This window comes from Oncorhynchus tshawytscha, linkage group LG07, assembly GCF_018296145.1.
Source record: "Oncorhynchus tshawytscha isolate Ot180627B linkage group LG07, Otsh_v2.0, whole genome shotgun sequence".
Taxonomy (NCBI): Eukaryota; Metazoa; Chordata; class Actinopteri; order Salmoniformes; family Salmonidae; genus Oncorhynchus; species Oncorhynchus tshawytscha.
The window spans coordinates 44,704,550-44,731,431 of NC_056435.1; the positions used below are offsets into that span (position 1 = coordinate 44,704,550).

A 26,882-nucleotide genomic window follows, 5' to 3' on the forward strand; every position below is an offset into this window, starting at 1 on the left:
TTTATTGGTACAATTCCCTAGGTCTGTGTCACGACACAATCCTGTCTCGCAGCTCTACGGACGTTTTCTTTGACATCATAGCTTGGTTTTTGCTCTGACATGCACTGTCAACTGTGGGACCTTATATATAGACAGGTGTGTGCCTTTCCAAATCATATCCAATCAATTGAATTTACCACAGGTGGACTCCAATCAAGTTGTAGAAACATCTCAAGGATGATCAATGGAAGCAGGATGCACCTGAGCTCAATTTTGAGTCTCATAGCAAAGGGTCTGAATACTTATAAGTAAGGTATTTCTGTTTTTTATTTTTAATAAATTTGCAAAAATGCCTAAACTTGTTTTCCGCCGAGCACCACCCGAACAGGGAGAGGAACCACCTTCGGTGGAAGTCGTGACAACGATTCAATGTGGATCAAATTAAAGCTGACATTACTTTAACTTCTTACTCAGTGTTTGATTTCAAATCCAAAGTTTTGAAGTGTAGAGAATAAAAAATGCTTCACCTTCTCAATAATTACGGAGTGCACTGAATGCTTCATTATCAGACCATTGTGCATGGTATGATAGAGCCAAACCACAGCACCGAGAAGCATGCTTATGTGCCTCTTCGATGCATAGCCTGACAGCCAACTGTGTGAAGGCGTGATTTTGCTGGCTCTTGGTTTGACTGTGCTGTCATTGTTTTTGAATGGCTCTAAATAACACCTGTTCCTACGAGAGGGTGGTCATTGTAAAATCATCCATGAGATTGTTCTATGAGGCTGCTTCACAGAAAGTCCTTCATGCTCCTAAAGAAAACAACTGAATACCATCCATGTTTAGTCTAATGTTAAAATCCCCTGTAACACACTGTGCACAAATAAATACCATTTGGTTGGGTCAGTAATTCCCTTTAATGAATGTTACAACCAGGAGAACAAGGCATTGTAATAAAGGGAAGTTATTGACTGGGTTCATGAGCCGTCCTCCCCGTTCATTCGTTTTCTTTCTTTCTTGTGTCTTTCTTTTCTTTTTTTCCTTTCTTTTGTTCCTTCTTTTGTTCTTTCTTTATCTTAGACACACATACACTTTTCCTCACTCTCTGGTTATTAATGCTGATTTGCAAGTGGACCTAATTACTGCATGTGGTGTAGCAGCCACATGAATGGGTCCATCCATTAATCATCCTCCTCCTCCCACAACAACCTGCTCTGTAACACCACAGCTGGCTGCACACAGCACAGGTGTTAGACAACACTGGCCTCAGATCAGTTTGTGGAGCTGGCACGTTAAATAGAACACCTCACATTCCAGCCCTGAGATCATCACTGGCCTATTAACCCTCTTTCACATCCGTTCCCCTTCAGGAGGGGGCAAGGATTGCTGTGTGTGTCTGTGTGTGTGTGTTAGAGAGTGTGTGTGTGGAGGAAACCCCCTCATCTCAGAGCCCAACAGATATTTTCATGTACTCCACATCTGCAGTCATGTGTTATCAGGCGATCCATTATTCTCTCACACTACAGAGCAGGGCTGCTCTCTGAGCCCACCTCCCAACCCCTTTATTGACTCAATATGAAAACACTCTTCTTGGACAAACAAAAGGGGTCAGAGGTAATGGTACTTAATGTTTTTCAATCATCAAAAAACAATCTGTGCTGCTAGTAGGCTATACTTGGCCTGAGTTGGGGGACTGTTGAAAACAGTTGTCATGCCTATTGAAGTTAAGGTGCACACCTACACCACCCGATGTCACAGGAAGGCCATAAAGATCATCAAGGACAGCAACCACCCGAGCCACTGCCTGTTCACCCCGCTATCATCCAGAAGGCGAGGTCAGTACAGGTGCATCAAAGCTGGGACCGAGAGACTGAAAAACAGCTTCTATCTCAAGGCCATCAGACTGTTAAACAGCTACCACTAACATTGAGTGGCTGCTGCCAACACACTGACTCAACTCCAGCCACTTTAATAATGGGAATTTATGTAAAATATATCACTAGCCACTTTAAACAATGCTACCTAATATAATGTTTACATACCCTACATTATTCATCTCATATGTATACGTATATACTGTACTCTATATCATCTACTGCATCCTTATGTAATACATGTATCACTAGCCACTTTAACTATGCCACTTTGTTTACATACTCATCTCATATGTATATACTGCACTCAATACCATCTACTGTATCTTGCCTATGCCGCTCTGTACCATCACTCATTCATATATCTTTATGTACATATTCTTTATCCCCTTACACTTGTGTCTATAAGGTAGTAGTTTTGGAATTGTTAGCTAGATTACTTGTTGGTTATTACTGCATTGTCGGAACTAGAAGCACAAGCATTTCGCTACACTCGCACTAACATCTGCTAACCATGTGTATGTGACAAATACAATTTTATTTGATTTGATTTGATTTAAGGGATTAGCTTTAAATGATATGGACTGGTCATAATGCATGATGCCCCTGATTGAAAAGTACAAATAGGATAATTCTGCAGAAATACAGTTGTGGTCGAATTCAAGTATGTTTAATCAATCTGTAATATGATCAGAGTGTGGTGCCGTCTAGTTTGAGCCTGGGAGCACTAGACTGGACTGTAGATAGTTTTTTCTTTCCGAGACAGGTCTACAGTTGGATGTTTTCCTTCTGTGTCTCTTATTGTAATGCTGCCAGTGCTAGCAATGGGACTGACTTTACCTCACTCTGTATCTCTCAGGGTGTCAGGTTGTGACACATGTATTTTGCATGTTGAATTATATCTGCAGTAATCCCCAGGCTGGCTTTAATGTGCCCAGATTTTTGGACCATTCAATGTTTTAAAAGAGAGCAAGAGGAAGATGGCACCCCATGGTCCTTTCTCAGGCAGAGGCAGTTTATACAATATCCTCCCATGTGCACTGTCACAGCAAGGAGGGATGTCCTGGGGGTTGGGAACACTGTAATCCCGGCATTCTGAGTTTTCTCTTTGGTGGTCCTGAGCAGAAATCTACATGCCTTCTGTGCGGGTTTAGCCTCTCTCTGAACTGCATGTGACAGTGAGATTGCTAGGATTACCTCTGCAGCTGAACGTGTGTGTGTGTGTGTGTGTGTGTGTGTGTGTGTGTGTGTGTGTGTGTGTGTGTGTGTGTGTGTGTGTGTGTGTGTGTGTGTGTGCGTGCGTGCGTGCGTGCGTGCGTGCGTGCGTGCTCGCGCGTGGGTGTCCATGTGTCACACCCTGAGAGATACAGAATGAGGTAAAGTCAGTTCAGTACTCATGGATCATAATAGCTGCTGTGGTGTTACAGTAAGACTAACCTGACATTGCAGGCCTGAGTGGGGTCCCCACATCCGGTTTCCAGGGGGAAAGGAAGCTTGGTTGAAGATGCTGTATCCCTGAAAACCGGATGTTTCCGGTTTCTATCTACTCCGTTGAGGGTGCGTTAGGACAAGGCAGTTGAAAGATGGTACATTCATGATAAATATGCCAAATGTGGTTTATAAGTAGGCCTACTGTATAGAAATGTATACCACAATAGGAAATAGGGAGGTCTTCTAAACACAACGCTTCATTGTTGTAATGGAATATAAATTATTTTTGGTGTACATCCTGTGACGTTACATTGTCATCATTTGAGTTTTAACACTCCAAAGGGTTAAATGTGCTCATTTTGTCCATTAGTTGCTAAGGAAGTGAAGCCTCCTTGTGCAGGAAACAGGGAGAGCAATTTCCTGTTATGCAGAAATGTTTTAAGGGACTGCTGTCCTCCAATCAGACTTCAGATGAATAGGCAGGAAGCAATGTTCAAATGGCAGCAGTCTCTGGGATCCCACACATTCTGTTTTCAGCTGGATGTCTCAGAGCCTATGGTCACATAGCCTCATGTGGAAAAGAAAACCATCCATTTTCAACACACAAAACGTTCATCAGCTTGGACAACATGAAATCCATCAGTTGTTTCTATATCATGCATGTTGTCAATTCCAGTTTGTCAATGCATTTAACATAGGCTATCTGTCTGATGAGGGCCAAAAGGCAATGCATTCTGGGTCAACGAGTCTTACAATGTCCTTGGGTTACAGTAGCCTACCCATATTGGCAATTGGAATGTAAAAATAAAAGATACTCATTGTGTATGCCTTTTCATGCAATGGCCATATGCTTTTCTATTTAAATTAACTGCTCTCATTAGTAGGCTACTCAATTTAAATAATAAGTTCAACTTTTCCACCTCAATGTGTGTTGTTTTAAGGGCAAGTCAGTCCCTGACAGGGAAAAAGGCGCTTCCTCCTCAGGAAACGCCAGGGGAGCACCTCCCGCGCTCAGCTCCCAACGCCAAACCCTCGTGCATCAATTTAGTCGCGCCTCTCACCACATACAATGCGCGCTTCACCAGGCGAGGACCACAACAGCTGGAAAGTAACTTGACGAAATAAAAACGACATAAGAAAACTAAAGTTATTATTTGACCTTGCTTGTCTTTGAATAGCTTGCTTTCTGTTTCTTGGGATACGTGTTGTTGTATGGAATGTACGAGTTGTTGCTTTCTCACAAGGATTGATAAATGATAAACGGTTCGGATGTTCGCGCCGATGGTTCACGAAAATGAACACAGGTAAGATCACTTTAATTTGGACAAATGTACAAATCATATAGGTCTAGACAACGTTTTGGTCAGTTCATAATAAAACGCTGATTGTCTGATTTGTCTTGTCCCTATAAAAAAGAGTGTCCTACCCATATATAAAAATGGGAAAGGGATTGCGTGTGGAGGTAGGGAGACATACTTCCTACTAAGCATGGACCAACGCCAACGTCTGTCATTTTTTGGTGCGGCCTTGATTTCAAGTAGATTTTTGGTCGTGTCCCCCCCCAAAAAAAAATCTGGAACATTCATAGACGTCTGAGTGGTGTAACCATTTAACCCTTGTGCTTCGCTGGGAAAAAAAACATGTCCATTGTGGTATGGGTTAGATTCACCTGCACAGTTTAAACACTCAAGACAGTCAAAGAATCATGTAAAAACAGCCAAACGATATTTTGTCTTGTCAGACCTTTCTGAAAGAAGAAATATACGAACATTTGATTTCAAAAACTCTATATTTAAGAACTATTTGTTGACATTTTTGAGTGTCTGTGTCAGAGATCTGCTGCTCTCACACTGAGAAGGAGAAGCTTGGGAAAGTTCATTTTCACCCAAACATAATTATAAACGTGCAACCAGAACCAGTCAAAACAAAATACATCAAAGACGTGTTTATTTTGGACCTGTGCAAATACCTATACACATGAAAGTCCCCAGGTCAAAATTACCCACATCATGTTTGTATACAAAATCTACACATCAGTGTGTCCACATTTTGAAGTTAATTTCATGACCCTAAATGAGGAAAAGTTATTTAATTTCATGGAGATAAAGAGAGGTTAACTAGTAACTCAAAAGTGGAAATGGTTCAAATTGAACTGCAACATAATAGGAGGGTTAACAAACCAAACATTTAAATACTGTAGAAACCCAAACTGGTCTGTGCATCAATACCTGTATATAGTAAAATACGGTATACCGCCAAGCTCCAGTATTGTACAGTATAATGTATTGTACCCTACTTTACTCAACTCTACTAAACTGTACTGCACTATACTCTGCTGAATGAAAATCTACTACACTGAATTAATCTGTACTTTCCTGTACTCTACTTTACTCTACTCTATACTACTCTCTGAATAAAACTACTGTACTGTACTGTACTCTACTGTGCTCTACTGTGCTCTACTGTACTGAACTGTACTGTACTGTACACACTTGTAAAACATAGCCTAGATGTCTATGATTCGCTCAGATCTGGTCTGGTTTGGGCCAACCAAATTGTGTACTTGTTTGGGGGCGGAGCTCATTAGAATAGCACCCAACATGCTGTGCACGGGTTTGTTTCACATTTTGGTCACTTAGCAGACTTACAGTCAGTGCATTCAACTAATGTAGATAAACAACAACATATCACAGTTATAGCAAGAAAGAAATCTCATTGTAGCTGAAGTTGTCTGTTGGTTTATTCTGTAAATTGGACTACTTTAAGTATCATTGCTGCCAGATTTAAAACTTTTGAAAAAGCTAACATAAGTGCATGTGACAGATGGGAGCAATAATAAATATTCTATGTTGCAATCTTCAGTTTGGCCCACTTTCCTATATAAAATAGTTGTACAAATGATTATTGTGATATAATGCTAACTTCATTGAGAATTAATGTGCTGTTGATATTTGGCCATAATCAATAACCAAAATTCTTAAAAAGACCTATTTTCAATTTCCATAAAATATGTTATTTCAATGTCTGTAATGACATCTTTTCAACATGATTTTAACATCCGGAAAGTATGTTTTTTCAACATCCAGAAAATATCTATTTTAAACATCTTTTGGAAGTCTTCTCAACATTATTTTGCTTACTGATTTGTGCAGACTACAATAATTGGTGGAAGTTGACAAGACCTGGGATCATAATGCCACAGACTGGGATAGCCTATAGCCATTGGTGGCAAGCCTAATAGAGAGCAAATTGTTGCTTAGATATAGAATTGATCATGCAATTCCAATCATATTATTTCAACCATTGAAGTCCCAAGTGTGAAACAGTCACTAGGTCTGTAGTGTATATTTGAGACTGTGAAAAACTACAATGCAGTAGTTATCTGTGATGCAGTGTTTAGGGAAATTGCTGTTGATAGTCTAAAAATAAGCTACATGACCAAAGGTATGTGGACATCTGCTCGTCAAACATCTCATTCCAAAATCATGGACATTAATATAAAGTTGGTCCCCCCTTTACTGCTATAACAGCCTACACTTTTCTGGAAGGCATTCCACTAGATGTTTGAACATTGCTGCGGGGACTTGCTTCCATTCCACCACAAGAGCATTAGTGAGGTTGGCCACTGATGTTGGGCAATTAGGCTTGGCTCGCAGTCGGTGTTCCAATTCAACCCAAAGGTGTTCGATGGGGTTGAGGTCAGGTCTCTGTGCAGGCCAGTCAAGTTCTTCCACACAACGATCTCGACAAACCATTTCTGTATGGACCTCGCTTTGTGCACGGGGGCATTGTCATGCTAAAACAAGAAAAGGCCTTCCCCAAACTGTTGCCACAAATTTGGAAGCACAGAATTGTTTAGAATGTATGCTGTAGCATTAAGAATTCCCTTCACTGGAACTAAGGGGCCTAGCCCGAACCATGAAAAACAACCCCAGACCATTATTCCTCCTCCACCAAACTTGACAGTTGGTACTATAGATTCTGGCAGGTAGCGTTCTCCTGGCATCCGCCAAAACCAGATTTGTGCGTCGGACTGCCAGATGCTAAAGTGTGATGCATCACTCCAGAGAACACGTTTCCACTGCTCCAGAGTCCAATGGCGGCGAGCTTCACGTTGCGCATGGTGATCTTAGGCTTGTATGCGGCTGCTCGGGCCATGGAAACCCATTTCATGAAGCTCCCGACGGACAGTTCTTGTGCTGACTTTGCTTCCAGAGGCAGTTTGGAACTCGGTAGTGAGTGTTCCAACCGAGGACAGATCATTTTTATGCGCTATGTGCTTCAGTGCTCAGCGGCCCCATTCTGTGAGCTTCTGTGGCCTACCACCTCGCGGCTGAGCTGTTGTTGCTCCTAGATGTTTCCACTTCACAATAAAAGCACTTACAGTTGACCGGGGCAGCTCTAGTAGGGCAGAAATGTTACAAACTGAGTTGTTGGAAAGGTGGAATACTATGACTGTGCCACGTTGAAAGTCACTGAGCTCTTCAGTACGGGCCATTCCTACTGTCAATGTTTGTCTATGGAGTTTGCATGGCTGTGTGCACGATTTTATACACCTGTCGGCAACATTGTGGCTCAAATAGCCAAATCCCATAATTTGAAGGAGTGTCCACATACTTTTGTATATATAGTGTATATCTAGTATAATATGCATTTCTAAACACATGAGCGATGAGGATTTTATTGACTCCAGATATTCTTTTGATAATGCCATTATGGATTTATGACAAGGTTGTCAATGGTATTAGACCAATTAGTGAAAAGAATATCAGAATTGGGCTATGATGCACAGCCTATGATGCATGTCACATTGCAACTTTATGGAGAATCTGATTGGTTCTTCATGGTCCAGCTAGGGGTGCTGTTTTCCTCAAGGGATGGAGATCGTGTAGTTGATTGATCTGTTGAGGTCATGTTTGACCAGTTGTGCTGTCATGTGTTATCTTTTGTTGTTTTGTCCTTTGATACTCACACCTTCAAAAGAGCAGAAACAGTCTGAGAGGGGCTTCTCTCCAGTGAATCGCAGGAAGTGACTTGGGGGAAATCCTTTAATAAATCCTTTCGTGTTGTAACTTTTGTCCCTCTAAGAAAAGTGTCCACTTGCAATACCCTTCCCAGGTTCCCTATCTGTTTGAAGGCTATCATGGCACAAAGATAGTTAGAAATAACTTAGGCAATGCTTTTCATAATGATATGAGCTAGTATAATGAAAGTTGTTTTAAAGATAGCCTACAGCATTTAAATCTCTTCTGACGCTATATGCATTGTTCCTTGAACACCTAGTTAATCGTTTTTTTGTGCAGATCGCCAACCTCACGATTCCTCCCCTGTATGTTTTGAATATTACATTTCTGATTGAAGTCACTAATGATGATCTCATTTGTTTTGTTTTCAGATTTTAAGAAGCCTCCTCTTGCTCCTAAACCGAAGCTTGTGAGTCACCTCTCCTTCAAGCTGCCATCCCCACTCATGTCCCGGCCCTGCTCCTCAGCCAGGGGCCCCAAACCTCCCATTGCCCCCAAACCCAAAGTACCACATGACCTTGAGAGGCGTGACTCTTCCCTGTTCTCCAACAACATCCAGGAGGGGTGCGCCAACAGGGACCTGCTGCCCTCAGACGAGGAGCTGGACCAGGAGAACGAGCCAGAGGACTCTCTGAGTGGAGGGGAGGGGCTAGAGGAGGAGCCAGTGGAACCTCAGTATTATTCAGACACTCTCAGTTCAGAGGTCAATGAGAATGGGTGTGAAGAGCAGAGGGAACAGGAGGAAAAGATGATGCAGGAGGAAGAGGAGGACTGGAGGTTAACTGACAGGATTCAAACAGAGGAGGTGGATTCTTTGGAAATGCTGACGGTCAGTAATGCTGGATTCACAATTGACTCAGAGGACACGGTGGAGATGATCGATTCGTACATCAATGATGACATCGACGCTGAGGGCAGCTATGCAGGCGAGGCACTGGCCGACAAAGATGGCCTCTCAGTGTGCGACTTCTCCATAACCAGCATTGAGGAGGAGGAGTCAGCATGCTACCCCTGTGAAACTGGGCCTGGGAAAGAGGAGAGGGATGTAGAGGAGGAGAGGGAGCAGGAGGTGGAGTGCCGAAGAGAGGAAGAAAAAGAAGCAGCTAATAGCACAGCAGACGAAGTAACAGAATCTCTTTCTGAGGAACCCATAGCTCTCATCAAAGACAACAAAGATGACCTTGTTACCCAAGAGCCTTCATCCTTCAAGGAGGATGAGGAGGAAGCAGAGGAATCCTTACCTAACCCTGGTAGTCCTCACAATGTCCTACAGGAGGACGATGGAAATAATTTAATTGGTCCCTCAAATGAGAGAGTAGAAAGGTACCAACCATTTTCCATCATTGACGAAGACCCCATGACTATTCAGTACAAAATGGAAGGAGGTGAGTGCCAACTAAGTCACCATAAAGCAAATCAACTCTTTGAGACAGAGGAAGAAGCAGCTGACCCCAGCCTGGAGCCTTATTACATCTCAACTGAGGACATCGTGAACCCAGAGCAGAGCCTCACAGAGGGCAAAGTTCACGGATTGGCAGAGAGTGAGAGCACTCCGGAGGAATCTTCACTGGCCACCACAGAGACCATGGAACCCAGTGAGTATTCAGCCATAGGTGACAATGACTCGCTGTGTGATGACATGGGGAAGATTGAGTGTGTCTCCTCTGAGGACTACGTTGAGATAGATGATGATGATAATGATGACAGGGAGAACATGACAGGTTCATGTCAGAGAAGGATGCCTGGATTCCAGACGGTGGAGGCTTTCTTTAACCAGAGTAACAACCAGCCCCGTTTCAGGCTGCTGTCCATCTCTGTGCCAGCGGACACAGAGACCTCACAGGTCTTGTTGTTCTCTGACAGCCAGCTGCGCTCCCCAGATGACTCTGATGTGTTCAGGGATGAGGAGGACCTAGAGGGCCACATCATTCCCTACCTGGATGAGACAACAGACACAGAAGAGCACCTCAGTGATGAGCATGTCTACGAAGAGGCCGGCCTGGACTCAGAGGGGGAGAATTTCCTGCCTTTTGACAGGAAGTCCATTGTCACCAGGTCCCGGTCACTGTCGGGGAAAGTGCCTGGTTATGTACCTGAGACGGTCCCTGAGGAGGCGGGCTCAGAGTTCCATGTTCAGAACTACTGCGAGGTGGGATTGGACCGGAGGGGACCCGCATTGAGCAGCAGCCCCATGTTAAACTCAACCCGGGCCAAGAGCTCATCCAAACCACATCGCTTTCTCCTGTACCCCCGCTCCTTCTCCATGAAGGGACTTGACCTGCCCCTAAGTGTGTACAGGGAGGGCCAGGGTTCCCCAGGGGAGAGGAGGGAGGACAGCCTCTCTCTGCCGTGTGTCACGGGCTCTTCTGGAAGCTTCTCCCAGCGAAGCCCCCTGCCCTCCAGCGGCCTGTCCACCCCTACATCAATGGTGGACATCCCTCCTCCCTTCGAGCTGGCCTACATCACCAAGAAGCCCATCACCAAAAGTTCTCCGTCCCTGTTCATCGAGGGAGACTCCCCAGACAGGCAGAAGAAGAAGAAGTCCTCCTTCAAGCGCTTCCTGAAGTTGAAATTCAGGAGAAAGACGGAGAGCAAGCTGCTGGTGGATGTCAACGTTTCCTCCTCCAGGTCCTCCTCTGAGTCCAGCCACCACGGTCCTGCCAGGGTCCTTGATTCAGACAGGGTCAGCACAGGCAGCTCCCCGCAGCTCATGTCCTGGACAGTCAGTAAGCCCCAGCGCTCTCCAGAGTCCCCATCCACCTTTCTGTTCTATAAGGACGGGAAAAGAAAAAGGGGTTCTGTGGCTTTCCTCAACCGCAGCGTGGCCCGGGTAGAGTCCTTCGAGGATCGCACTCTTGCCCCCTTCACCCCCCTCCCCCTGACTAAACCCCGCTCCATCTCCTTCCCCAACGCTGACACATCAGACTACGAGAATATCCCCGCCCAGACTCTCAACTCCGACTATGAGAACATCCAGATCCCCTCTCGGAGGCCTGTACGACCGGGGACCTTTGCAGAGTTTTTTGATCATCCGAGTCGGGTGCTGTCTTCTGCCAATGACACCGATGGTTATGTGGATATGAGTAGCTTCCCTGGGTATGAGAGAAATGCTCAATCGTCTGAGCAGGAGCCTGAAAGGTATGGGGACATTTTTGTTTATACCTTGAGCTTCACTACTGACTTGGATTTTAAGTTGTATTGTTTGGCCTTGTGTGTTATTGGTGTGTGTATGCATGTGTGTGTGCAAAATTTTAAACTTGTAGTTCTGACTTGATTTTCCCTTAGGAAACATGTATCAACCAATGCAAACATTTCCATGAATTATAATCCACATAATAATTCACATTTATTGCTTTAGTAAACTGGCTCAAATTAAGATTCTACATCTGTAGAAGTGAATAAATCATTCAGGAACGGACATAACAATTCATTTGGGCAGTTCATAGTTTTTCTGCCTTAGATGGCTACCTAAGGGATACGGTAGGGGAGAGTGGGGTAAATTGAGCCAAATGGGTAGTTTAGGCCACCCTTGTTTGTTGGAAACCCTACACACTATGTATCATTTGACCAAATATTTTGGAAGAGGTCATCATTTCATGTAGTCTGTGAAGGAGGAAACCACATGGAAAAAGTGGTAAGCAAGTTCTGTAAAAAAAAAGAAGATTTTCACCAAGTCAAATGAATTTATTGTGTTGAGGTTTCATGATGCTTGTGTCTAATCCTAGCTCCAACTGCGCTGTTGGAGCTACAGTAGGAACAAAAGCATTTCGCTACACCCGCAATAACATCTGCTAAATATGTGTATGTGACCAAAAACATTTGATTTGATCATTTTAATATTGTTCTATACATCACTCTTTAAGCTTCAATATGAGGTCCTAAACTTAGCATGGGCTAATATGGTAAACATTCTTTGCCTTGAGGTAAGTTGAGCCAATGGTTGAGCCAATAGCAAGTTGAGAAAATTGAAGTGTTTTCTTCGCAGGCATAATATGCAAGGCTTTATCGCTGGGATATGAGGTAACAATAGGGCCTGGCCTATGTTAAAAGTGTTTGAAAAAAGTACAAAGTATTTCTTAGATGTTAAGCCTGTGTTAAAAGATGCTTAAAATTATTATAAGACCAAAAAGCGATTGTGATTGTGTTGAATTGTATTTGGGAAATCAAGATGGACATGGTTTTAAAAAGATAGTGGTAATATTTTGTTCGGTACAGAAATTTGTAGGCGGCTTAACCTACCCTGTACCGCTGCTTAACTTACCCTGTACCACTGCTTAACTTACCCTGTACCACTGCTTAACTTACCCTGTACCGCGGCTTAACTTACCCTGTACCGCGGCTTAACTTACCCTGTACCGCTGCTTAACTTACTCTGTACCGCTGCTTAACTTACCCTGTACCGCTGCTTAACTTACCCTGTACCGCTGCTTAACTTACCCTGTACCGCTGCTTAACTTACCCTGTACCGCTGCTTAACTTACCCTGTACCGCTGCTTAACTTACCATGTACCGCTGCTTAACTTACCCTGTACCGCTGCTTAACTTACCCTGTACCGCTGCTTAACTTACCCTGTACCGCTGCTTAACTTACCATGTACCGCTGCTTAACTTACCCTGTACCGCTGCTTAACTTACCCTGTACCGCTGCTTAACTTACCCTGTACCGCTGCTTAACTTACCCTGTACCGCTGCTTAACTTACCCTGTACCGCTGCTTAACTTACCCTGTACCGCTGCTTAACTTACCCTGTACCGCTGCTTAACTTACCCTGTACCGCTGCTTAACTTACCCTGTACCGCGGCTTAACTTACCCTGTACCGCTGCTTAACTTACCCTGTACCGCTGCTTAACTTACCCTGTACCGCTGCTTAACTTACCTTGTACCGCTGCTTAACTTACCCTGTACCGCTGCTTAACTTACCCTGTACCGCGGCTTAACTTACCCTGTACCGCGGCTTAACTTACCCTGTACCGCTGCTTAACTTACCCTGTACCGCTGCTTAACTTACCTTGTACCGCTGCTTAACTTACCCTGTACCGCTGCTTAACTTACCCTGTACCGCGGCTTAACTTACCCTGTACCGCTGCTTAACTTACCCTGTACCGCTGCTTAACTTACCATGTACCGCTGCTTAACTTACCCTGTACCGCGGCTTAACTTACCCTGTACCGCTGCTTAACTTACCCTGTACCGCTGCTTAACTTACCTTGTACCGCTGCTTAACTTACCCTGTACTGCGGCTTAACTTACCCCATACCCTTTATTTGGACAAGCTATGTTTTCAAAACAGTAATGTTTACCTGAATTCTGATTATTTCCAGGGATACACAACATCCTGAAATATATGTAGGTATATTTGTTAGAAAGAATACTATATTTCTTTTGACGGAGTGATGCTGAATGAAATGATCTTTTCAACTTACCCAACTCTCCCCTACCTACGAGTCCCATGGTTTGGTGGGGCTGGACAGCGGACAAGGGATTCTGTTTTGTTGGACAAGCTGAGTCCATAGTGAAGTGAACTGTGTGAAATGCAGAATATTCTCCTGTTATGGTTTTTGCGGGGATGATCTCCAGTGCTGGGCTGAGTTTACCCCCCCCCCTGCACCCCCACAGTACTGCACCCTTATTATACAGACCACCCCAGATGATTCATTGTCAGAGCATTTTGGAGTCATCCCTCTTCCCTCCAGCCAATCAGAAACAGGATTGGGAGATGCAATCTCAGTATTCTGTGTGCTCTATGATGTGTTGCCCTCAGCATAGTAGCCATGTTTATTATTCTGGAGGTGCATGGGAGGTAATCATAAGGGTGTGTTGATACACAGGACTCTGGGAATCCTCTGAATTGGTGATGCTGTTGCATGTTGTTGCATCATCAGCATCCAAATGATGTTCAGTTCACATTAAAATTATACATTGGCACTAAGACATTTGAAATGAAATTGTTTGCAAATAAAGGGTCAGAGATCCACTGCCTGTACCAACCACACGTCTTACTGTATTTTACTCTAACATTTGAACGGATATGGGTTTAGACTGCACATGTTGACTGTCTTTATTGTGCATAGCAGACTATTTGGCTGTTGAACAGTTTGTAATGGTCAGAAGGATCAGACTGTAGTTTCTGCAGGAGGTTGGTCAGCAGTGGTCAGGGGCTCTGTCTGTAGGTGTTGAGTGGATGTTGGTCAGCAGTGGTCAGGGGCTCTGTCTGTAGGTGTTGGGTGGAGGTTGGTCAGCAGTGGTCCGGGGCTCTGTCTGTAGGTGTTGGGTGGAGGTTGGTCAGCAGTGGTCCGGGCCTCTGTCTGTAGGTGTTGGGTGGAGGTTGGTCAGCAGTGGTCCGGGCCTCTGTCTGTAGGTGTTGGGTGGAGGTTGGTCAGCAGTGGTCCGGGCCTCTGTCTGTAGGTGTTGGGTGGAGGTTGGTCAGCAGTGGTCCGGGCCTCTGTCTGTAGGTGTTGGGTGGAGGTTGGTCAGCAGTGGTCCGGGCCTCTGTCTGTAGGTGTTGGGTGGAGGTTGGTCAGCAGTGGTCCGGGCCTCTGTCTGTAGGTGTTGGGTGGAGGTTGGTCAGCAGTGCTCAGGGGTTCTGTTTGTAGGCTAGGTGTTGGCTGGAGGAAGGCCTGGGTGTGGAACCTGTGAGGTCATTGTCAGGTCATCCGTGGGAGGAATCGTACTGCCTTTGAGCGCCCACTTCCCTATTTATGCAAAATGCCGGACAAGAGAGGGGGTGGAGGACTTTACAGGGCTTACAGTACATACAGTACTGTACCTCAACTGGCGTGCACCAAGTTGAGATGTAACAGTAGGGTGACCTAACACCTCCAGTAGCCTTGGTGCCAGTCTGCTTAAGCCAATATGTGGTTGTCTTGAGTTGTTTGTGGTGTTTAATGCAGAAACAGTCCAGCACCGTGTTACACCTCTTGTGATAGCATTAACAGCACAGCACTGAACATGATTTGTACCCCAGTCTTCTATACATGTATTTTCACTATTTTAGCCACTGTAGAATACTTACTATCCAATAAACCAAATCCTTCAGTATATTTAAGGTCATTGAGCGGTGTCCACTTACCCTCCCACTATCAGAAGAAGGAACAAATAGTCTCACAAAGAGCCTGGGGAAGCGGGTAAGAATAATTGTTTAACTCCTTTTGTAATTTGCCACTGTAGATTTAGCCTTCGGGTGTCCTAAAACAGCATAGCACAAATTCTGCAGAGACTGGGATGCTATTGCCTTGTGTTGCCAGAGTGCGGAAGTTGTAACATGCTGAGATTAAGAAGTGGTTTTGATGGGAAATGATTTTGAGTTTGAAAACTGAGAACTGACTTAATGGTCCGATTTGGTCCACAGCACTAGCATTAACTGGGAAGGTATTAATCTGCTATATACAGTACCAGTCAAAAGTTTGGATACACCTACTCATTCAAGAGTTTTTCTTTATTTTTACTATTTTCTACAAATAATTCAAATATATATAAATAAATACATTTTCTACCTATAAATAATAGTTAAGACATCACACTGTGAAATAACACATATGGAATTAAGTAGTAACCAAAAAAAAGTTGAACAAATCTAAATATATTTTATATTTGAGATTCTTCAAAGTAGCCACCCTTTGCCTTTATGACAGCTTTGCACACTCTTGGAATTCTCTTAACCAGCTTCACCTGGAATGATTTTCCAACAGTCTTGAATGAGTTCCCACATATGCTGAGCACTTGTTGGCTGCTTTTCCTTCACTCTGCAGTCCAACTCATCCCAAACTATCTCAACTGAGTTGAGGTTGGGTGATTGTGGAGGCCAGATCATCTGATACAGCACTTCGTCACTCTTCTTCTTGGTCAAATAGTCCTTACACAGTCTGGAGGTGTGTTGGGTCATTGTCCTGTTGAAAAACAAATGATAGTCCCACTAAGCTCAAACCAGATGGGATGGCGTATCGCTGGAGAATGCTGTGGTAGCCATGCTGGTTAAGTGTGCCTTGAATTCTAAATAAATCACTGACAGTGTCACCAGCAAAGCACCATCACACCTCCTCCTCCATGCTTCACCATGGGAACTACACATGCAGCGATCATATGTTCACCTACTCCGAGTCTTACAAAGACACAGCGGTTGGAACCAAAAATCTCGAATTTGGACTCAGACCAAAGGACAGATTTCCACCGGTCTAATGTCCATTACTCATGTTTCTTGTCCCAAGCAGGTCTCTTCTTCTTCTTGGTGTCCTTTATTAGTGGTTTCTTTGCAGAACTTTGATCACGAAGGCCTGATTCACACAGTCTCCTCTGAACAGTTGATATTGAGATGTGTCTGTTAATTTAACTCTGTGAAGCATTTATTTGGGCTGCAATTTCTGAGGCTGGTAACTCTAATGAACTTATCCTCTGCAGCAGAGGTAACTCTGGGTCTTCCTTTCCTGTGGCGGTCCTCATGAGAGCCCGTTTCATCAAAGGTCTTGAAATGTTCCGTATTGACTGACCTTCATGTCTTAAAGTAATGATGGACTGTTGTTTCTCTTTCTTATTTGAGCTATTCTTGCCATAATATGGACTTGGTCTTTTACCAAATAGGGATATCTTCTGTATACCATCCCTACCTTGTCGCAACACAACTAATTGGCTCAAACTGATTAAAGAGGAAAGAAACTCCACAAATGAACTTTTAACAAGGCACACCGATTGATTGAAAAGTATTCCAGGTGACCACCTCATGAAGCTGGTTGAGAGAATGCCAAGAGTGTGCAAAGCTGTCATCAAGGCAAAGGGTGGCTACTTTGAAGAATCTAAAGTATAAAATATATTTAGATTTGTTTAACACTTTTTTGCTTACTACATGATTCCATATGTGTTATTTCATAGATTTGATGTCTTCACTATTATTATACAATTTAGAAAATAGTAAAAATAAAGAAAAACCATTGAATGAGTAGTTGTGTCCAAACTTTTGACTGGTACTGTATATTAATATATTCTTACTGTTATAGTGGAACAACACATAATTTAATCAGCAGTTATGGTCCACATGTACTGAACAAAAATATAAACGTAACATGCAACAATTTCGAAGATTTTACTGAGTTACAGTTCACATGGGGAAATCAGTCAATTGAAATAAATTAATTGGGCATCTGTTGGTCACAGATACCTTGAAAAAATGGGCTTCACAATGGGCCTCAGGATCTCGTCACGGCATTTCTGTGCATTAAAATAGCCATTGATAAAATACAATTGTGTTCGTTGTCCATAGCTTATGCCTGCCCATAACCTTAACCCCAACGCCACTATGGGGCACACTGTTCACAACGTTGACATCAGCAAACCGCTCGCTCACACGATGCCAATCACATGGTTTTCAGTTGTGAGGACAGTTGGACGTACTGCCAAATTCTCTAAAATGACATTGGAGGCGGCTTATGGTAGAGAAATGAACATGAAATGATCTGGCAACAGTCATGGTGGACATTCCTGTAGTCAGCATGCCAATTGCACGCTCCCTCAAAACTTGAGACATCTGTGGCATTGGGTTGTGTGACAAAACTGCACATTTTATGTGGCCTTGTATCGTCCCCAGCACAAGGTGCAACTTGTGTAATGATCATTCTGTTTAATCAGCTTCTGGATTCGCCACACTCGTCAGGTGGATGGATTATGGTGGATGGAGATATGCTCACTAACAGGGATGTAAACAAATTTGTGCACAACATTTGAGAGAAATAAGCTTTCTGTGCGTATGGAACATTTCTGGGTTCTTTTATTTCAGCTCATGAAACATGGGACTAAAACTTTACATGTTGCGTTTATATTTTTGTTCAGTGTAGTAACTTCCTATCTGTGAGAAGCAAAGAATGGAACCCCATACATGTTGTTCAATTTTTTTGAGAATTGTCTAATGTACATTTCAGTGGTGTTAAACCCATTGGAGCATGCAGTGAAGCACAGCATTCACACTGTCACAGCAATAAGAAGCACCGGGGTCTGCCTCGCTGCTAACTCACGGATGTGTTGTCATTAGAGCATTAGCGCGCTCTCCCCACTGAGCCTCAATCATTACCTTATCCACCCAGGCTCCCAGCAGAAGTGCATCTGTCAGCATGTACCATCCTATCCCATGGCCTGGGTATGGCTGTGTCGCTGGAGGCACTATAGAAGGTTTATTGGTCTCTCCACACGCTGAATCTATTGTCTATCTATTGTCATAATTTCACATTCATGCTATCCATACTTCTGATGGTCCACCACATACTGTAGCTTTGCTATTATTACTGCAGTATTTTAACATGGAGGCATATAAAGTCAACTCAGACGGTTGAGTGCAATTCATTTGCGTCATATATCTCACAGATAAAGCTTTATGGAGAGAGGAGAGTAGGACTGCTCTGACTAAGAGACAAATTATGTGGAGGAAACTGAAATACACTGTGTACAAAACAGTAGGAACACCTTCCAAATATTGAGTTGCACCCCCTTTTGCCCTCAGAACAGCCTCAATTCGTAGGGGCACAGGGAGTTCCACAGGGATGCTGGCCCATGTTGACTCCAATGCTTCCCACAGTTGTGTCAAGTTGGCTGGATGTCCTCTGGGTAGTGGACCATTCTTGATGCACACAGGAAACTGTTGTGTGAAAAACCCAGCAGTGTTGCAGTTCTTGACACACTAAAACCGGTGCCCTGGCACCTACTACCATAACCCGTTAAAAGGCACTTAAATCTTTTATCTTGCTCATTCACCCTCGCAATGGCACACATGCACTATCCAGGTCTCATTTGTCTAATGTTGAAATATCCTTCTTTAAAGTGGATTTAACAGGTGACATCAATAAGGGATCATAGCTTTCACCTGGATTCACCTGGTCAGTCTATATCATGAAAAGAGCAGGTGTTCCTAATGTTTTGTGCACTCAGTGTATTGAAACAACTTTATAGACTTTGTATCTATGAAAAAGCTGCATGAAGATAAGAGTTCATGTTGTGGTCTGTAGATAAAGACATTAATGATTGAAACGGCATACATACAGTGCGTTGGAGTGGGCAGATAGAATCTTGAAACATTACTCTAACACCGTTCTCTTCCTGAACAAATGGTTTTTAATTCGTTTCTCTAAGAGCCTTTGAGTTATTATGAGCCATTCATCAACTGGCGACACCGTGGCCTATGAGAGATCACTCTGGGGTTGATTAATCCTCCTTTTCATTGATCTGACATGTTCCTCTTAATTTCCTATAAAGACGCGTTACCAGATCTCTCTGTGTTGGTTTGGAAATGGACACCAGCTGAAGACAAGCTGTGTCTCACTCTGTCTCCGGACTTCATATTAATCTGAAGAATGTTTTTTTTATTATGTTTTATAATATTTTATCTGTCTAACAATTAGAGTTTTGTCTGTTATGGATTTGATCCACTGTCCATCCGATGAATTCCAGTTTCATAATGCCTCCCTGTAAATGTCCTTTGGTTTAGCAATATCTTTGATGAGTTCACTACTGCCTCTCTCTCTCTCTCTCTCTCTCTCTCTCTCTCTCACACTCTCAGTCTCTCTCTCTCACACACTCTCAGTCTCTCTCTCCCTCCTCATCTGCCAGATTTCAGTTTACCAACAAAAAAGTTATGGTATTGCACGTTGTGTGTGTGAGAGAACTATAGAAATGATACATTTGTCACATCAATATTAGTATTATTTGTATTATTATTAATCAATACAGTAATATGACATCTTTATATAAACATTGACTCTTATCCAGAGCGACTTAGTCCATTCATCTTAAGATGGCTGGATGGGACATATCACAGTCAAATATACAGGATACAAGCATTCCATTCCAGCAAAACAATGGATATAAAATATTAAATATTAAGAACACCTTTCTAATATTGAGTTGCACCCCCCCCCCCCCTCCCTTTTACTCTCAATTCCTTGGGGCATGGACTCTACAAGGTGTCCAAAGCGTTCCACAGAGATGCTGGTCTATGTTGACTCCAATGCTTCCCACAGTTATTTCAAGTTGGCTGGATGTCCTTTGGGTGGTGGACCATTCTTTGACATTTAAAAAAAACTTGTACCCCTTTTTCTCCCCAATTTCATTATATCCAATTGGTGCTTACAGTCTTGTCCCATCGCTGCAACTCCCATACGGACTCAGGAGAGGCGAAGGTCCTCCGAAACACGACCCTGTCAAGCCGCACTGCTTCCTGACACACTGCACGCTTAACCAGGAAGCCAGCTGCACCAATGTGTCAGAGGAAACACTGTACAACTGGCGACCAAAATCAGTGTGCAGGCGCCCGGCCAGTCACAGGAGTCGCTGGAGTGCGATGGGATTAGGAAATCCCAGCCGGCCAAACCCTACCCTGCGCCACCTTATGGGTCTCCCGTACATGGCCGGCTGTTCACAGCCCGGGATCGAACCTGGATCTGTAGTGATGCCTCAAGCCTTTAGACCACTGCGCCACTCTGGAGGCCCCACATTGGAAACTGTTGAGCATGAAAAAACCCAGCAGTGTTGCAGTTCTTGAAACACAGAAACCGGTGCACCTGGCACCTACTACCATAACCCGTTAAAAGGCAGTTTGAACCCATCACCCATCTTTTGTCTTGCCATTGACCCTCTGAATGGCACACATACACAATCCATGTCTCAATTGTCTCAAGGCTTAAAAATCCTTCTCTTTTTTAACCTGTCTCCTCCCCTTCAGCTACACTGATAGAAGTGGATTTAACAAGTGACATCAATAAGGGATCATAGCTTTCACATGGATTCACCTGGTCAGTCTATGTCATTGAAAGATTAGGTGTTCATAATGTTTTGTACACTCAGTGTATAGCATTTTGCAAATAAAACACATTTCAATAAACATCTAAAATCTATTAATAAAAAATCTGAGAAGAGTAATATTTTACACACACGTGATGATACCCATAATCAATCATTTCTAGCGAAAAAACACAAATGTGTTTTGGAAATAAAGTCTCATATGTTGATACGTATGTGTGTGTTTGTTTGTTTGTCTGTGTGTGTTTGTTGACCTGTGTGTGTTTGTTGACCTGTGTGTGTTTGTTGAACTGTGTGTGTGTGAAGTGTGAACTACAGTATACTGATACTCTGATTCGGTCCTGTCCATTCAGTGCCTATACAGAAGCCTACACCGTGTGCTCCCTGGCTGTTGGTCCCCCTGGTGGGTCATCGGGTGAGGCGAGGGGAGGGACAGCTGAGGAGGAGGACCAAGGACGCACCTCTGAGGAGGAGGAGGAGGGAGGAGAAGATAACACATATGGCAGACAGGTGAGACTTCAAAATGTTTGAAACTGCTTGAGTGTTAAAAAACAAGTTAAGATATTGCTATTGTATTATGTTTGCTATTAAACAGAGATTTGTTAGTGATAATGTTGTTCTTGACAGAGCGATGGTCGATCCAGAGCCTTCTACATTGCCAAAGAGCTGGTGGACACTGAGAGATTGTGAGTATCACATTGAACAGGTATTCCCAAGCTGGGGTACGCGCAATGCCGTAGGGGCTACGCCAAATAAAAATGTGATTCTCATTTTCTGCACATTTTCAAACAGTCCATTTATATTTTCCAACTGGGCTATACATTTGGGTGAGTTTTATTTCTTTCCTGAGTAGCCTCGTTTCACTGCCAAGAATAAAATTCAACCATCTAGTGTTCAGCGAAATAACAACACAATGTCAAATACAGGTAGCCTAGTCAAATAATCACATTAACCGTTACTCTCTTGCGGGAATTCCACTAACGGTCGGTATGTAGCCAAACGTAGCTGCTGCTCATGTTGAAATCTGGACTGATGGCGCAAAAGCCATGATAGGGATACGTAGCGGAATGGTAACGCGCGTACAAGCAGTTGCTCCCGACGCCACCTGGGTACACTGCAGCATCCACTGAAAGGCTCTTGCTGCCAAGGGAATGCCTGACAGCTTGAAAGACGTTTTGGACACTGCAGTGAAAATGGTTAACTTCGTTAAAGCAAGGCCACTGAACTCTTGTGTATTTTCTGCATTATGCAATGATATGGGCAGCGACCATGTAACGCTTTAACAACATACAGAAAGAAGTGCGCTGGTTATCATTGGCAAAGTATTGACATGTTTATTTTTATTGAGAGACAAGCTTAAAGTTGTCTTTACTGACCATAATATTCACTTGTCTGACCGCTTGCATGATGATGAGTTTCTCACACGACTGGCCTATCTGGGTGATGTTTTTTCTCACCTGAATGATCTGAATCTAGGATTACAGGGACTCTCCGCAACTATATTCAATATGCGGGACAAAATTGAGGCTATGATTAAGAATTTGGAGCTCTTCTCTGTCTGCATTAACAAGGACAACACATAGGTCTTTGCATCATTGTATGATTTTTTTGTGTGCAAATGAACTCAAGCTTACGCACAATGTCAAATGTGATATATTGAAGCACCTGAGTGAGCTGGGTGCGCAATTACGCAGGTACTTTCCCGAAAGGATGACACGAACAACTGGATTCGTTATCCCTTTCATGCCCTGCCTCCAGTCCACTTACCGATATCTGAACAAGACAGCCTCATCGAAATTGCAACAAGCGGTTCTGTGAAAATTGAATTTATTCTGAAGTCACTGCCAGATTTCTGGATAGGGCTGCGCTCAGAGAATTCTGCCTTGGCAAATCACGCTGTTAAGACACTGATGCCCTTTGCCACCATGTACATATGTGAGAGTGGATTTTTGGCCCTCACTAGCATGAAAACTAAATTCAGGCACAGACTGTGTGTGGAAAATTATTTAAGACTGAGACTCTCTCCAATACAACCCAACATTGCAGAGTTATGGTCATCCTTTCAAGTATACCCTTCTCATTAACCTGTGGTGAGTTATTCACAATTTTCGATTAACAAATAAGGTTTTAGATGTAAGATGGTTAAATAAAGAGCAAAATTATTGATTATTAATATATTTTTATTTGTGCCCTGGTCCTATACGATCTCTTTATCACTTCTCACGAGCCGGGATGTGACAAAAACACACACTCATTCTTATGTTTAATAAATGTATCGTATAGTGTGTGTGTGGCAGGCTTACAATGATGGCAATAAACAACATTTGAGAGTGTGCTGACCCTGGTGCTAGAGGGGGTACAGCTGGAGGTTGAATGTTTGAAGGGGTACGGGACTATAAAAAGTTTGGGAACCACTGACATAGAACACTAATGATCACCATCACTGTAACTCTGTAACATTGTTCTGTCCCTTTCACCTTCATAACCTGGACATTGATGTATTTTTACATTTGTCTGCACATGGAAACCTGACAGTGCCTCAATTTCTCTCTCTGCAGACATGTGAAAGCCCTCAAGCTTCTCCAGGTGGTAAGTATCAAGAAGTCTTTGAACTTGACATGTCTTTATTGATGGATTTCCCCTTACTTTCATGGAGCAAAATCTGCTCCAAGAAACCTACCTGTCATCTTTTAGTGCCCCTATGAGCTGGGTAGGAGAGAGATACAGAAGATGTGGAGTAAGGGTTAGGATGGTAATCTACAGGGATATGTTTGGTACTTGGTACAACAGTATAGTAGTCGGAACACTAGCAGCCATGATTTCAAATGGCAAACAGTACTTTTTGGTCTGTGGAAAGTCAAATCGTGTGAATCAGAGACAAGATAGAATCATTGGGATGGCTTTGAATGATGTAATGGAGGGTTACCTACAGACTGGAGAACAGTGTTGTCTGCACTAGCTGTGGAAGTGTTTTTAGCAGCAGAGCAACTATCCTATTTTAGGGGAGGGTAAGTGGTTCATTGCACATTTCAAGAAGAAGGCAAGCGATTTAGAATGCAACCCTTCTGGGGTCAAAGTTCATCTCGGTGCACTTCTCTCTACATTACATCACAATGTCTGTCACCCCTCTCCTGAGAAACCAGGGTGGGGTTGGTATGGCGCTTCAAAAAGTGGGTCAGCTCAACATGGTTAATGGATTGACACAGCAATTTTAGTGTGTATTATTTCTGGGTGAAAAGAAGAGAACCTGTTGTTGTGATCAGAGATGTAATCATAAGATGTAATGAAAATTCCATCACAAAATGTGGCAATGCCCCTATTGCAGTCATTGATAGGGTACTGCGCTATTCTTCTGTATATGTAGGCAAGTAAACATACATGTACCATAGCAGGCCTACATCTTATGGCTTAGTGCTCTGGCTCTGTACATTATAGGAGCTAACTGGCTGCCTCATGCAGTCATTAGCAGTCTGTCTAAAAATAGACATCATGGCCGACAGCCAGACAGATCGACATAATGCTCAGAAATTCACATTTTTGTTGTGTGAATGGAGGACTCTTCCAGCCGTTGGGCTGGCAGCACTGATTGACTTCATAAAATTAGTGTGTGTCATATACAGTATGTTAATAACTCATATAATCAAATCATGTTCATCTCTGTGTCAGGACTTCAGGGAGGCGGTGGGGGCTGCAGTAGGGGATGAGGGGGATCCTGTGCTGGAGGAGGAGAGGCTAAGGGAGATCCTCAACAAGCTGCCTGATGTTTACACTCTGCACCGCAGAATCCTCACCGAGTTAGAGAACCGCATCCGACAGTGGTGAGACACTGCAGACTCTACACCACACACACACACACACACACACACACACACACACACACACACACACACACACACACACACACACACACACACACAGCCGACACACACAGTACTTATGACCGACAGAACACATATTAATGCAGCACAGAGGTCATTCATCAGATCAGATGGACCATGTGTCTGCTGCATACTGAGCACAGTGTCTAGTGTGCAATCCCTCATGTTTCTTCATTCCATTCTTTCTCTTCCTTCAGGGAAGAGAGCCAGAGGATTGCGGATGTCATCCTATCCAGGAAGTTGGAGTTTGTGGTCTTCACGGCCTACATTGGTCACTACGACCGCAGCATGAGTCTGCTGGACGAAAGCTGCCGGACCTCGCCCGCCTTCTCAGCCATCGTCAGCCAGTATGAGGTCAGACAGCAGGGCTGTTTAAAGTCAAGTCAGGACTGTTCATAGCAAACACACTGTTTTTGAATAAGACTAGAGAAGACACAGGAGGTTTCTCTTAGGTTTCTCTCTGTGTGCAGTCTCTGAACCCACAGTGAGCTATCTGTTAGCCAGTTTCAGCTTTCCGTGCACAATGTTAGATGAGTGAGAACGTCATGCTATGCCACCTAAAACACATCATGTGGCAGGGAGCTGCAGGCCATCATTCTGTCTCTGCTGAAGAGGGGACTTTTCTGTGGAATATCATTCTTACTTTTAATCGGGTGTATGTTGATTACATTGTTTAATTTCCAGCTCTTATTCTATACAGTATGCACCCATACACATGACAGATAATAACTAATGACTAATGACAGATAATTACCCAGTGTCTAAGAACTTAGCACAAACCCAGTTTACATCATTTACTGGTTTCATTTAAACTCAATACAATAAAAGACATATTAGCTGTATGCTTTGAGAAAATCGACCCACTTAACGACACCCACTTCACTTGGTTTTAAAAAGGACACGTATCAGAAATAGACCTGAAAGTACCAAACTAAAGATAGATAAAACCTGATATACAATATCATAGAACAAAAAATTAACTTATAAAAAACAACTAAATATGCTAAATGTAGGCATAAACTTAAAAGTTATCTGATATTGACAGTTTCAGTTTGAATTAACATATTGTAATTCACATCATCAGACTGTGACTGTTTGACAACTGGTCCAGCTGCTCTGCTCCTCTTCTTCAGTAACAATGTTATATCCACAATAACTGCTGTAACCACAATGACTGCTATAACCACGATGACTGCTATAACCACTATGACTGCTATAACCACGATGACTGCTGTAACCACGATGACTGCTGCAACCACGATGACTGCTATAACCACGATGACTGCTATAACCACGATGACTGCTGTAACCACGAGGACTGCTATATCCATGAGGACTGCTATAACCACGATGACTGCTATAACCACGATGACTGCTATAATCAAGATGACTGCTGTAACCACGATGACTGCTATATCCACGATGACTGCTATAACCACGATGACTGCTATAACCACGATGACTGCTATAACCACGATGACTGCTATAACCACGATGACTGCTATAACCACGATGACTGCTGTAACCACGATGACTGCTATAACCACGATGACTGCTGTAACCATGATGACTGCTGTAACCACGGTGACTGCTGTAACCACGATGACTGCTACAACCACGATGACTGCTATAACCACGATGACTGCTGTAACCACGATGACTGCAATAACCACAATGACTGCTATAACCACAATAACTGCTAGAACCACAATAACTGCTAGAACCACGATAACTGCTGTCACCACAATGACTGCTATATCCACGATGACTGCTATAACCACGATGACTGCTATAACCACGATGACTGCTGTAACCATGATGACTGCTGTAACCACGGTGACTGCTGTAACCACGATGACTGCTATAACCACGATGACTGCTACAACCACGATGACTGCTACAACCACGATGACTGCTATAACCA

At 43.4% G+C, this 26,882-nt stretch overlaps 1 protein-coding gene across 2 annotated transcripts in view; it reads left to right on the top strand.

Annotated features, from left to right (window-relative positions):
- The first annotated feature begins 4,333 nt into the window (after window positions 1-4,333).
- The window catches only part of LOC112254617 (FYVE, RhoGEF and PH domain-containing protein 5), a 43,851-nt gene continuing 21,302 nt past the window's right edge, over window positions 4,334-26,882 (top strand). For both annotated transcript variants that reach the window (XM_024427334.2, XM_024427335.2), the window contains exons 1-7: window positions 4,334-4,588; window positions 8,680-11,446; window positions 21,434-21,590; window positions 21,708-21,766; window positions 23,639-23,669; window positions 24,747-24,898; window positions 25,156-25,312. In XM_024427334.2, the coding sequence (XP_024283102.2) occupies window positions 4,579-4,588; window positions 8,680-11,446; window positions 21,434-21,590; window positions 21,708-21,766; window positions 23,639-23,669; window positions 24,747-24,898; window positions 25,156-25,312 (3,333 nt within the window). In that variant the 5' untranslated portion in view covers window positions 4,334-4,578. The remainder of the gene's footprint in view (window positions 4,589-8,679; window positions 11,447-21,433; window positions 21,591-21,707; window positions 21,767-23,638; window positions 23,670-24,746; window positions 24,899-25,155; window positions 25,313-26,882) is intronic.